Consider the following 15,063-nt stretch of genomic DNA (forward strand, 5'->3'; position numbering starts at 1 on the left):
TTCGGCTTCTCTTATATACCATTTTAAAAGTCCAAGAATAATAAAATACTCTCCATATTTTACACTATTATAAAATGTTCTCTTAATTACAAACTTCTTAATGAAAATCTCCCATGTTTCATTACCGTAAATGTACTTTTAACATCACCATACATTTAGTGACTGTGTGTTTGTGTATGTGTGTGTGTATGTGTTTGTGTGAGCATGTTTGGGTGTGTGTGCGTGTGTGTGTGAGCAGTTGTTGACATCAAACTTTGACTAAATATATCCAGTTCAGCCTCAGAGGACCTCATTCAGTAACTTTGTTTCAGCATGACGGTGTGTATTACCTGTTGACTGGCTTTTATTTCCAAACTGAGCACATCATTTGAAGAGTGGTGCCATTAACAATTTAGTATTTGATTTGAACTGTATTTTGACTCAGCAGTTCAACAGGCTAGGCTGTACACGTACAAGTGCTGGGATTAGGGACTGTAGCAATTTGGTAATCAATGTAATGTGTGGTTTAGGTGTTACAAATATGGGAATGTGTGACAAGCCAGATTCATACGATGACAGCTGTTTTATCTGAATGTGTCCAACACTAGCTAAACCAAACCCTAACCCCCCACACCCACACATTCCCATGTTTCATTTTTAGGGCTTGGAGAGCTTTGAGCATCATGATACTTTGAGTATGACGTGAGTCTTTAAATTAACTCTTGTTTCCTGAAGGAGGAACTCAATGACCTTTCTGTAATAACAGCGTGTCAGAAATGTGTCTGCCTTAATTGGTCATTAAAGAAATATGTTGATAACATTCTCTGCAGTGCTTGTCACCATTTCTGCTGCCATTTTCCTCTCACTTTGTTTCACATACGAAGCTATATGGTGTTGCCGTGATGACGTAGCCCAACAGTTAGCTTTTCGCAAGGGCTCCTTCGTCAAAAAGCAATGGGTTTTTCTATTGGATTTTGGAATATTGCAGAGAGTAATCTCTGTGGCAAATACCATTTATAATACCATGATACTTACTCTTAATCACCAGAATTAAAAAGCTAAAATTAGGCTATAAACAAACTACATCACAGTCACATGGTTGCGCATCAGCATAACTAAGCTAAAAGTGGCTAATGTTTGGCGTGATGACGTTTTGTAGTCTCATTTAGTCACTTGTTAGCCACTGCTGTTTTTATGACTCATAGAAGCTTCGAACATCACAGTTGGGGTGTTTAGCGATGTATTTTATGTCGTAGAACGCGGACAAATCTATTTAGCTTGTGTTAACCAATGATCTTATTTCAGGCATCTAACTGAAAACACGTTAAAAAAAGGTTGACTTGGAGATGAGGGAACCAGATTAGTAAAATGCTAACTTTTTAATTCAAATTTCCGGGTTTCAAGACTCATTCGTGCACCGCTCTATGTAGACGATTATGTACACATTTGTGATCCCGCCTACCAAGCCCTGATTGGTCAATTCTTTCTGGAACAAGAGGGAACAACCATCACTGAAGAAGGCAGCCAACCTGTCATTATAATTACAACTACTAACAACAAAGATTGCTTTGAAGTAAGTCTTAGTTCTCTCGATAGTTGTTAATGGCTTCAATGTCAACGTTTTGCTTGACTTGCGCTCAAGAGAGAAAAAATAAGTGGTTTCCTGCAGCCCCCCCAGGGCACCAGGGCTGTTCTGAGCGGGGTCAGTTAAAGAGCATTTCTACTGTCAGAGGTCACTAAACACAAACACACTCTGTATAGTATTTCAACCAGGTTATTGTGATTCTTATTCTGATGGGTGATAAACTAAAGCAGGGGTGGGGAACCTTTTTCCTCTCAAGGGCCATTTCAATGTTTTCAACATCCTCCGTACAAATTATTGACCTCTGCTTAAAAATACTAAAATCACAGCCCACTCATTTCACCTTTCTTTCATGCTGTGCAAAGAAAAAGCAACCTCTTAATCCAGATATCTTGCCATGACTCACGTATGCATGCATGTGCACAGTTGTGGCATGACCACCAAAACAGAAATATATGGACACAAGATGTGTGCAAATGTATTTAGACTCCTGTGAACATGATTTAAGTGGGGTGGGACCTAACCTCCTCTAGGGGGGTCCAGGGGGCATGCATGGGAAGATTTGTTTTTTTAAATGTTGAAGTTAAAAACATCAATCTGGTGCACTTTGAGAGCAACATTAGGAGATCTATGGATACATCTCTCAACACCCAGATGAAACAGAACTGTAAGCAGATTTTCTTTTTCTTTATGGATATTTTACAAATCACTCCTTTTAAACTGTATTCGTGTTTATTAATAAGAACTTTTTTTTACTGTCATATAGTATTTTATACCTGTTTACTTTATTCTCTTATTTGTTTTATAACTATAATGATCATATAAAGATGTGCCTTTACCTCACTGGTTGTAGAAAAAGCTTCTTATATTCGTTAGCATAGCTAGCTAACCAGATGCTAATGACAAAAAGTTATTGACTGTATGATCAGTATGACAGATCGCCACTGGGCTTTCAACTAAAGACACAGCCACGCAAAAACTGCAGCATGTGTACGGCTCCTTATGGGTACTGCAATTTTTGGAAGTGCCGGAGTGGCGTTCTGGTGCTCCCCTGTCAGACGAGACATATTAGACACGTTAGGCTTGTGTTGTGTTCAAGGACCCTGACCGTGGCCAGGAAAAACAGGTACTCAATTGTTTAATTATTTTGCGGTCTAGATTTCTTAAATTTTTTTCTTTTTTGCGTGTGTTTATAAATTACCTCGAGGGCCACACAAAATGGTCTCGTGGGCCGTATACGGCCCGGGGGCCGGAGATTCCCCACCCCTGAACTAAAGGATAAAACAGTAATAGCGTGTTGACAGAGAGAATGAGCATCATATAGCTGATTTTATTTCATAAACAAAACCATGACAATGACTCAGTTTGACAGTCAGACGAAAACATGTTGCTGTCATTGGAGGCAGAATGTGAAGCAGAAAGAGCTGTTTGCCCACATTTCTGACTGTAAGGCAATATCCCCAGAGCTCCAGCTACAAAGACAAGGCCTCATGCACACAAACACAGTTAACAGTGTGTGTGTCCATAAAGAATATTAACTGTGTTTCTACACCCTCCATTTAACAATCTTTTCCATCTTATGCACATCCTATCAGAACAACTGTTGACGAGATGATTTGTAAATCTGAATAATGATAAATGTGATTCACAGTGATTGCGTTCCCATATTTGCAAAGAGAAAAATCTTAGCCAAACAATATCGAAGAACTGACCAACCTTATTAAATAATGTTGTTTTATGTTAATTTTTTGTATACATTTTTAAAGTATATAAAAAGCCTTGAAACTAATGAGACTGATTGGACTGATTTAGTTTACAAAATCTACATTTTTAAAGTATTGCAAATATCATCAAATCCCTTTTTAAAAACGTTCAACCCATTGAATTTGTCTTCAATATATTTTGTTGTTTTAATGTTTTATAATACAACTTGGGTGCTTTTTTAATATTACAATTGCAACAACCAGTGCAGAGCTGCAGGTCAGTGTGTGGCGTCTCCACCTCTGCTTCATGTACGTAGGCGCAGTCTGTAGTGGAATATAAATGTAAGGGTGGGATGATATTCTCTTAATATGCATTTAATAAATACGCTCTCAGCCAATCACATCATTGCCTCTAAAACAGCTGTAGAGGCTGCAGATCTATCAACATGAGTCCTGCTGCCTTCAGGTGTCTGCAGGGATTTAAAGACCCGAAGAAGAAACCTTGTGCACAGTATAAAACAGCTATGAACAGCACATACTGAAGAAGAAAGAGACTTACAGTGTTTTCATTTCTAGATGCTCCTGCTTTATCCACATTAAACTTTCATTTTACAATGTTGAAAAAGCAAGTGGTTGTTACATTTTTTAATTATAACTCCATTATTGTTGTGCAATTGCTGCAAATATGTATTTTGCTCATGTCAATGACACCCCAGATTGGCAGCCGACAGGAAACACAAACTGTCCGAGCGCTGCTTGCACTGGTCGTTGTGCTGACAAGCAAAAAGAGCCCTTCATGTTTAACTTCATAATGTTCTCTTCATGGTGAACGAGTCAGACATCCTGCAGTGGATGGCGATGTTTCAGATCGAGTACTTCACAAGCAATTTTGGATATGACATGATTTCTTTAAGACATCAAACTGACGTATGGCTTTTACAGGAGCATTCCAATGTTCAATCATGTTGCTCTCTATAAGTCTACAGTGATCAGTTCATACACGTTAGCATTTAATAAATAAATGATGAACCTGACAGTAACCCCGGCAACGTGTGGCAGAGCCGTCTGTCCTGCTGAGTCTGACTGGAGCACAGCCATCTGTAGTTGTCATGGTTACAGCCCCTCATAGTCCTGACTGTTAATGTAGCGTTCAGTTTTGCCATGGTTACAGTGTTATTATGTTGCCGTCTTCTCGCATGCTCTCCTGACTGCTACTAGATGTGTGGGCGGGGTTTCCGTTGTGATTGGACATCAAGACGGAGCTGTCGCTCAGTGAAGCCCCAACGCTATTGGGCAATGAGACGCTCTGTGGGAAGGGCCTGTTGCTAGGCGAGTCTCTGTTGAGGTTAGTGTTGTTGCTGTTGGTTACCCGGCTGGAGTCGTACAGTGTCAGGCTGTCATTCTCTAGGATGAGGTCGCCTTCGTCATCGTCGTCGTCACTGTCGCCCTCGGCGATGCTGTTGCTGTGATTGCAAAAAACCAGAGGGCAAAAAATAAGGATTACATTTAGACTTTTGTTTTTATGAGTCCAAATATTGTCTTTTAGGTCTGTGTCTTTTTCTACTTAATGTATATATATTTGTCCCTTTAAATAAGTTTGGTTGTTGTTTATTTTTAGCTTGCAACGTTTTTAAGTCGTGTTTCTGAGGTTGCAAAAAACAAGAAGGCAAATAACCACCAAAGTTTCCAATAGCTCTGTTTTTGGTTTCCACCACCTCATGAGATGTATGTTTCTTTATCTGTCAAATGTATATATTTATGTATATAGTGTATATATTTGTGCCTGTATGTAAACAATTAGTTTAGTTGTTGTTCAATTGTAGGTTACAAAGTTGACTTTACACTGGAGAAGACCGCGCCAATGAAACCAAACCATGATTAATATTGTTTGTTTGTTATACACCAAACAGTTTTAGTTGAACCACCTTAAAAGTTACTTATAAATATGTAAGGTCTAATGTTAACACATTTTGTTCTACCTTCTCAACAGATGTTCATGCGTTTTTTGAAAGTTATGGGAACATAGCTGAAATATGAGTGAGGGGTCCTCTCAATGCCATACCTCGCTGTGATGGGGTTGCTCTGGGAGGCGGGGCTTGGTGAGTCATGTGACAGGGCGGAGCCGGCAGATCCAGCTGAGCCCACAGAACCAGAGTTGCCCATTGAGGTTCTACTCCCACGATGCACCACGTTGTTCTTCTGGTTGGCCGGTTTGACGGTCACTATGAGGTTGTGACTGTTGGCCACCATCATGTCTGTAACCTGAAATCAAAGCATTTTTCGTGTTTAGCTCGTAACAGCCACCCCTAACCCCAACTAATTTAAAAACAAAGACACCTTTCCAAAGCGCCAAGGCAAATAGCGCGAGGAAAGGTATTTGCAGTCTGTTTCACGGTAACAAATAAACTGTACCTTCAATCCAACACATTTTAAATGTACCTGATCTAAGAATTTCCCAGCTACATCGATGCCGTTGACCTCGAGTATCTCGTCATTGACTCCCAGCAGCCCTGTGCATTCTGCGAGCCCCCCACGTACCAGGCGAGAAATGAACACCCCTGGGACCTACAGGAGGACGGAGAAAAAAACCTCAATGTTGCAGGTATACATCTCTCGGTAGCACTTTACAATAAGACGACCCTTATAAACGGTTTACGAATATTTTGTAATTCATTTATTAATTAGATTGTGAACACTTTACAAATCATTAATAAGCTTTTACAAGACATGAGATAAACAGGGCACCTGTGACCGGTTGCTTGCCAAATAGTGAGCCCGCATGTATCTGTACTGCTCAGTCTTATATTGGCTACCTAGCTTACTTCATCTTCTTCATCAGCCAGCATCCTTGGTATCTGTTGCTCACTGAGTTGATTCTCGCTAAGTAGCCAATATAAGGCTTAGTCAGCTTGCCAAATAGTGAGCCTGTGTTGACGTATGAAAACTATGTTAGAAGTGGTTTATAAATGGTTCAAAAATGATTAATAAAGTGTTTACAACCTAATTCATAACCAAATTATAAACCCTTATGAATCCTTTATACGGGTAGTCTTATTGCAAAGTGGTACCCATCTCTCTATATCTAGGATTTTGGCATATTGTAGAAAATAAGATCTGTGGCAAACACATTTTGTTTGAACTGTTACAAAGTTGAGGCATTAATGGGATTTCCAAAAGTACGTAGCTAATGTTAGGCTATAAACAAAGTACATAACAATCATGTGACTCACACAGTCTCATTTAGCCACTTGTTAGAACGTCTGTTATTAAAACATGTAAACATTTCACACGTTCACTGAACTTTTTCACATTATTTTATGTCTTAGAAGAAAACATGAAAATCTTATAACTAATATGAATCAAAGACCTTTAATCCTGAACATTTTCTCTCACCTTCTCGACGCCCTGCTGTGTCACCCTCACGCTCACTCCGTCCCGGATGTAAAAGCCCAGGGGTTTGTGGGTGCCGTGCTTGTGGAGTCGTACGCGCCGGTGTGTCTCAGGTAAGATGTCCACATCGATGATGGACGAGATCTGTCTGAAGTTCTGAGGCAGGCCGATCATCAGGCCCGGTTTGTTCTTGGAGCGCGTGGAGTCGAAGCCGCTGGAGCGCAGGCCGGTTAGGCCCAGACCCTTTTTACGCCTCTGGAGGGAGTTGGTGGCAAAAACGATGGGTTCATCCTCTGCAAGGGGCAAACAAAGAGAGGGAGAGAACACATGGTTATTTATATTGTAGGTTTAAGCAAGAATCCTGCAAGTGCATAGCTTTCAATAAGCCAAAGGTTTTCGTTTTTAGCCACGGTGCAGGGGTAACAGGTGGGTTTTCAGGCTGTGACAGAACATGTGTAGACCAGCCTTTTGGATCCAGGATATAATACTGTCTGAGAAATGAAACCTGACAAACTTCTATCAACTGAAGCCTCAAGCTCAGTCTCTGAAGGGATCAGTCAGTGTGTTGTGTGGAATATAGAGGTGTGTGTCGATGAGGAGACTGCTGAAGGTTATTCACACACATCAGAGCAGGTTTATCTTCATAATCTAATCAAGTAGAACAGTACTTTTCAATATTTTTCCTTCAATTTTTATGTGGAGGGAGATTAACACAATTATTATTTTGGGTCAAATTTCATATCTGGACCGTACGTGCAAGGGGATATTTATATGTTCACATAATGTCCTTATCTCACCATGTGCACATATCTATTTCCTCTTCCATTCTTTTGTTTATTTTTACATGTCGCACTTCGCAAGAGCACCAGAAACATATTAGATTACAAGAAAGATGGAATAATAAATGAATATCCCTGACTTATTTTTTCTACAACCAATTTCACTACTCCAACTCCTTAAAGGTTCATATTTATATGTAGTGTCTCTACTGGGACATGTCTCTACTGGGACATGTCTCCATGCTTTAATGTTCAAAAAGCTCTTTACTTTCCTCATACTGCCTGTGCTGCAGCACCTCTTTTCACCCTCTGTCTGAAACCAGAGCCCAGTCTGCTCTGATTGGTTAGCTGGCCGGCTCAGTTGTGATTGGTCAACCGCTAGAGATGTCCCGCCCCCGTACAATGTGTTAAAGCGCTTGCAAATAGAAGCGTAAGTGTTACATAGTGATGTCACTATGTTACTGAAGTAAACAAAGGAGTCCAATGGAGGCGTACACTACAGTAGTTACAAGAAAAAAAATGAACTTGTAGAAGTAAAAAGTGTTACTTCTAAGACTTGAACTACACTAATAACTACAATAAAACTACACGAGGAACAACTAGTAATTCAAACACTGCTATTATTATAAGCAGCATTGCTCTGATTGTTTCAAGAATCATTTGTTGATTAAGTTTAATAAATTGAGGACTAATTTTGTCTATTAATAGCCATATTCCAGGTAAAATCCCAATAACCTATGGTGATATACCATATATTCTTAAATATAAGATTGTATTTATATAATAGCTGATAAGGTTAAGGAAAACTGTACATTGTGTACGATGAACACTTCCACAGCACTTTCTCTTTTCAGCTTAGATCCAGTTTCTATTCTCTAATTTCCTCCAGCTGCTCCGTTTCTCTCCGTCAGTAACGCAGAGTAATCCTTTCCTCTCTGGTTCAGATTAAAAGCCACTGAGGTTTTTAATGTGACGTGTTGAGACTGATTGATAGTATTTAAGTAGAAGAAACAAAAACTACACAGAAAACTATTGTACATCATTCGTTAAGAGAAAAGTATTTCTGTAAAAACATCAAATTAGAGCTGAATTGATAGAGTAAGTCTTTCCCAATTTAAATGATGTTGTACTTTTCATAGTACTTTTCATAGTCATCTGTCCTATTCGCATATATTTTATATATTTGTATATTTTTAGTGTATCTATATTTCTTCCAACATTTTTTAGTAACATTTATTTTTTAGTATTATCCATCCATCCATCCATCTTCTCCCGCTTCTCCGTGGTCGGGTCGCGGGGGTATCAGTTCCAGCAGAGAGCCCCAAACTTCCTTTTCCCTGGCCACATCAACCAGCTCTGACTGGGGGATCCCAAGGCGCTCCCAGGCCAGCGAAGAGATATAATCCCTCCACCTGGTCCTAGGTCTACCCCTTGGTCTCTTCCCAGCTGGACGTGCCTGGAACACCTCCCTAGGGAGGCGCCCAGGTGGCATCCTAACTAGGTGCCTCGAACCACCTCAACTGGCTTCTTTCGACGCGAAGGAGGAGCGGCTCAACTCCGAGTCCCTCCCTGATGACCGAACTTCTCACCTTATCCCTAAGGGAGACACCAGCCACCCGGCGGAGAAAACCCATCTCGGCCGCTTGTATCCGCGATCTCGTTCTTTCGGTCATGACCTTTTTTTTTTTTAGTATTATAGTTTTTATAATTGTTCTTTTTTTTCTTTCTAGTTCTTGTTGCTGTGTTTATGTATGTACTTTAACCCAGGCACACTCCTCGTATGTTTAAAGCTACTTTGCAATACACCCTAATTTGATCTTCTTTTGCAGAATTGTATTTATCGAGACGGATAACAACATATAGGAGTATTGATCTGGCATTAACAGCGAGTGAAAACATGAGCAGATCAGAAAACAGGTCCTACTAAAACACGACTTTATCCTTTGTCACGGCTGTATGTGTTTCCTTTATCATGGTATATTTGATATACGTGTATATATATATATATGTGTTTCTGGTGGAACTTTGTTAGCCTCTTAGAGCCGCCTAATGGTGGGGTATAACACCTTATGAAACAGGGGGGTTATTGATAAAGGGGGCTGTAGTTGAAGTCTGACTTAGTGCCAGAAAACTATGCAATGTATAATATCACGAGGGGGAGGCAACATTAAACTCTTCTATCTAAGTAATTGATGCTAATATTTTTTACAATTCCACAACAATATTACAATATAATTTGCGTATTGTTCTATGAAACGACTGTCCCCTCCTCATGCTGAGGTTTTACTGTAGTCGTACTAACTCGCCAGATTGATTAAAGATTAATAGCAAAGGATTGTAGAAGATTTCTAGACATATTTGTGTCTGAGCGAGCTGTGGAGGGTTCAGACTCAGATTAAACGTTTAATCTCATCTATAATCCCATCGCTGATTCTTTTTTGGCCTCCATCTCTGAGGTATCAGCTGCCTGTCGGAGTGTGTGCACGCATACACACTCTGGATTATTACCAGTAGGGAATAGGGCTGCACCCGAATATCCGTTCGTTGGAGTACTATTCGGGTTTCAATTTCGTTATTCAGATATTCATTTTTCGGGTCAAAAACAGCCCTAGTGGGGAACCCTATGCATGGCAGCCTTAATTGTAATCTGAGCACCATGAAGCATCTCTGTGCTGAACTGACAGGGATGACAGGGGGTCGGATTGAAAGGGTTAGGAGTTACTGGGTATCAGATGTGATCCTATCATCCAGTGATATGTTGCCGTACCCGTATACGGTTTAAACATGGGGTTTAAAATCAGATTTTTATGAGGAGGCAGGATACGAATCACAAATGTTCCCTTTTTCCGAAGACAATGATCCATCCCCATCACTTGACAGAGTGACAGGTTTTTAATTATACTCCTAAACGCTTGCTGAAGCTCTCTGGCAGAGAGCGGATACATAGTAACTGATACTTGTGGTGGAACACATGTTAGTTAACTAATCTCTGCACATGCTTTGTAACTGCTTTGTGCACATGTCAATCCTTCTAATCCTTCTCTAATAGCAGTGCTGGCCCGATCACAACCCCCACATGATCCTACATCAATCAAGGAAGATCCAGGAGATCAAACACCATCTGACCACAGGCAGGGGTTACTATCTCCCCCCATACGCCACTGAAGCTTTGCCTCAGCAGACAGTCGGGACACAGAACACTTTTGCCAGTTTTTGACTGTCAGACGGTCATTTATAAAAAACAAAACATCTGTTCTATTAGAGACCACCCTGTGATGGGATCAGCCTCGATGTCAAATCTGGCCAGGGGCATAAAGTAGGCCTATTCCCCCTCCCCCACTTCCTCCATCTCTACTTCCAGAGTCCTTGCTCAGGTTTACACCCATAGTCAAACTTTGCCTTAACTTACATTTCAACTCCACACCTATTACGTGCTGTGACTGTGGCTCGCCTGGCTGTGAAGCTAACTTGGTGACAAAATGTATCCACAAAAAGACAGACTGGGAATTAAGATACAGTCGGATTAAAATTAATCTCTTTTCTATTTCGATATTATTCAACATGATTACATATTCCTGGTGCTAATATGTGTCTCCAGTTGTCACATTGAGATTGAAATGATATCTGATTGATCTATCCAAAAGAGCTGATTGGAAGCTGTATCACCAACAAAGAGGGGGGGGGGGGGTGTAGCACGCAGAGACATCGTTTAGGGGTAGAGGGATCATAAATGTTTCTATACTCGCAGTCGGACACACACACAGAGGGATGAAGAGCGCAGGGTTGACCATGCTCTTGCTCTTGGTCTTGCTGATTCTTTTCTGATGCGACCAAAGCTCAAAACAAAGGAACCCAAGGTTGAAAATGCATTAGCATTAACACTTGTTATACATGTTCAATGTTTTCACAATGTGTCCCTGATCAAGTCTGGATTTTGTTTAAAACCCGTCATCAATACCTGTTCTTTCATGACGGAAGCCCTATTCCATTGCAATCCGATCAACCAAAGCCCATCTTCATGCAAGACGTACGGGGGTAAAAATAACCTGTCAAAGTACTGAAACCAACTCTACAGAAGGTGTCTCCAATATACGGAGCCCCCTAGGGGACATGGAGAAGAAAAATAATAATAATTTGAAAAAAAAAAAAACACGGTTTTTGTGTTGCCGTAGCAGCCAAACTGACCAGGAAGTACTAAATGAAAAGTATTGCGAGATCTCGCAAAACCCCTTTGCGAGATCTCGCAATACTTTTCATTTAGTACTTCCTGGTCAGTTCGGCTGCTACGGCAACACAGAAACCACAACAATGGAGTGGTTCATCGATTTTACTTTGAGCTTGGCCTTAAATATAAAGATATAACATCAGTGCTTGGCAATAGGCACGGGTTTCACACATAGACTGTATATAAAGGGTTTCACATAAGTGAAGACACCTCAAGAAAACACTCGAGGGGACATGCACGTTCCTCTGAGCTGAGTTATTGACAGATTCGAATTTCGCGGATCAATAACTCATGAACATAACGTTGTAAAAATACAAACAACATGACTTTACAATCATAGCAAGGTAGACAACGAGCTACAGAGTCGTTTTTATCAGAACAGTTCGATACGCGCCGTCATCCGAGCTAAACATCAAGAATTGGTCACAATCTGCAGCTGGAGGAAGGAGAGGAGTGCTTAGGGACCGTCTACAAACGGTATCTCGCAAAACATTTTATTTTTATTCAAATAATTTTATTTTTTTTCTCCATGACCCCTAGGGGGCTCCGTACCAAGAGCACATGTAGTCATGATGACACACACAGACTCACAAGCTGAAAAAACAGAAGCAGTGTCGCAACTGGTAATTATATGTTTCTATCACTGTACTTATGAACTATTAGAAATCCACACGGTCTGACGCATTGTAATTGTTGTGGCATTCCAAGATCAATATAGGGCATGCGACATCTAACTAGGCATGCAGACAGGCAACTGTGTGGTGTGGTGTTGCTATGAATCCAGAGGCAAACAAACCAACCTGGCATTTATTAGCCTGCATACCAGCCTTTGCAAACTATTTGAATACAATCTGCCTGTGCCGGCGGAGGGAGAGGACCTGCTGTGCTGAGTTTCTGCTCATGAAGAGCCCTGATGGAGCTGTTAGTGAGTCCGTGTTCATTGAAAGGAAGCAGACTGCTGTGAGACAGGGAACATCCAGGATCAGTTTAAAACACGGCGTATATCCGGGCTTCTGCTACCCAGCCATTGGAGGAGGCTTTATGTCAACAATCAACACGTTTGTCTGTAATCACCACCTACAGTTAAAGTGTTCAATGAGAAAACCTATACTTTGAAGAGTGTGTGTAGTGTGTTTTAAATCTATAATGACACCTAACTATAGTACGTCACCAAAACTAAACCACATTCCTTCAGCAGCACCTGTACGACCACATTCTATATAATGACATGCCTCCCAACTTCCTGTCACTCCGTCACGGACCTACTAATGCTCATGTTTTCCTGGCTAGACTGCGACGACTATGCTAATAAAAGGACATTATTAATATTTCAGCGGCTCTTGTTTGCTAAGCTTCTTATGTCAACGTCCTTTTTCATTACAGAGGACATTTATAACAAACATATCACTGCCATAAATAGTTTACAGGTGCGTATTGTTGTTCTGACTTAAGGAGCATGCAGAATCCTTTCAATGAAAACAGTTGTATTAAGACCTAAATGCATGTATGGCTAACAAAGGGAGTGGACATTAGGCTGTGCACTAATAGGCTACACATCGGAGTAAAGCAGTGTGTGTGCATCTGTCTGTTGTGCTAAAAGGGTTCAGTGTAACTGCAATCGCAGCTGGATTACCTTTAAGCATAAGAAAGCTGTTAAGTGTGTGAGTGGTTGTGGTAAACACACCTGCTATAATTACTCTTTACTCACTCAGAGGCAGCGTGGCTTGCTCAAAGTACATGTACAATAATGAAACTGCTCTTTACAATCAACGGGCAAATACATAAGAAAGGGCAAGAAAAAGCACGTCGCTCGCACACACACACACACACACACACACACACACACACACACACACACACACACACACACACACACACACCACACACACACACACACACACACACACACACACACACACACACACACCACACACACACACACACACACACACACACACACACACACACACACACACACACACACACACACACACACACACACACACACACACACACACACACACACACACACACACACACACACACACACACACACACAGAAACAAAGTGAAGACAGCCTCTCTGCTGGAGACACATACCTGACCTGCTTCATTCCTCATACAGCATTCTTTCTGTCACACACACTGTTTCTCTCACTGCCTGTGTGTGTGTGTGTGTGTGTGTGTGTGTGTGTGTGTGTGTGTGTGTGTGTTCATTAGGTCACTCTCACAGAAGCAGTATCGACCAACGGATAGCAGTGTAAGAGCAATGCACACACATCTCTGATACACACTGTCTCCATTTAGAGTGTGTGTATTTCCTGAGAGACAGATCCTAGGTAGAACGAGCCAGACTGAAGCCTGAAGGCACAGACACGGCTAAGCCCCGTCTCTCACACACAAACACACACACACACACACACACACACACACACACACACACACACACACACACACACACACACACACACACACACACACACACACACACACACACACACACACACACACACACACACACACACACACACACACACACACACACACACACAAAAAGGATGAATGCTTGATTGCCGCTTTGTGTCCGCCTGATGATTGACTAGCAACTTCCACTATAAACCCAACTCGCGCCAAATAGAGTGGAGGAGGATTTATAAAACCCAGAAATAAGTCAGCATTGAAGCACTTCCTGTTCCCTCCCCTTAAGTCAATGTTTTTTTAAAGATGTGTTTGGTGAGATACATGACATAAGATCTGTGGTTAACACAAGCTGAAGTGATTTTCACATTTTATTTAACAACATAACATGCATCAGTAAATACCCCACTGGTGAATGTCTGAAGCTCTATGTGTCATAAAAACATGACTACAAATATGACTACTAAAAATGATGAATACGTGTTTTGCAATATTCCAAAATTCCAATGGAAAAATCACATTGGTCAATTATCGAAGGGAGCCCTTGTGATGCTAACTTTTGGGGTCAGCCTACAATGATGTTTAGGCTTAGCTGTTAGCTATGAGCTGTTAGCTATGAGCTGTTAGCTATTAGCTGTTAGCTAATTTTATAAATCCTCCTCCACTCTATTTGGCGCGAGTTGGGTTTATAGTGGAAGTTGCTGTTAGCTATTAGCTGTTAGCTGTTAGCTATTAGCTGTTAGCTATTAGCTGTTAGCTATTAGCTGTTAGCACATGGACAGCACAGTCAACAGATCCAAAATGAGGTTCTATGTTATCTTATGATGTATTAAAGCTCTATTGAGAGAAGATCGATCCGGGGTGAAGGTCAATTATAATGGTTTTACGCTGTGTTAAACTCTAATCTTGCAAATGTATTCTGGCGAGAACTTAAACAAGGAAACAAAATGACATTATGTGAAGGTCGTGTCTTTTTGAATGTGTTTTG

The 15,063-nt window shown here is 40.9% G+C and overlaps 1 protein-coding gene across 2 annotated transcripts in view; it reads right to left on the reverse strand.

Moving 5' to 3' along the window:
* Positions 1-2,919: 2,919 nt before the first annotated feature.
* Positions 2,920-15,063, reverse strand: part of pard6a (par-6 family cell polarity regulator alpha) — a 30,435-nt gene continuing 18,291 nt past the window's right edge. For both annotated transcript variants that reach the window (XM_034084494.2, XM_034084493.2), the window contains 4 exons: positions 6,658-6,947; positions 5,704-5,829; positions 5,327-5,526; positions 2,920-4,727 (listed from right to left, as the gene is read on the reverse strand). In XM_034084494.2, coding sequence (XP_033940385.1) covers positions 4,430-4,727; positions 5,327-5,526; positions 5,704-5,829; positions 6,658-6,947 — 914 coding nt within the window. In that variant the 3' untranslated portion in view covers positions 2,920-4,429. The remainder of the gene's footprint in view (positions 4,728-5,326; positions 5,527-5,703; positions 5,830-6,657; positions 6,948-15,063) is intronic.

This window comes from Pseudochaenichthys georgianus, chromosome 6 (genome assembly GCF_902827115.2).
Source record: "Pseudochaenichthys georgianus chromosome 6, fPseGeo1.2, whole genome shotgun sequence".
Classification (NCBI taxonomy): domain Eukaryota; kingdom Metazoa; phylum Chordata; class Actinopteri; order Perciformes; family Channichthyidae; genus Pseudochaenichthys; species Pseudochaenichthys georgianus.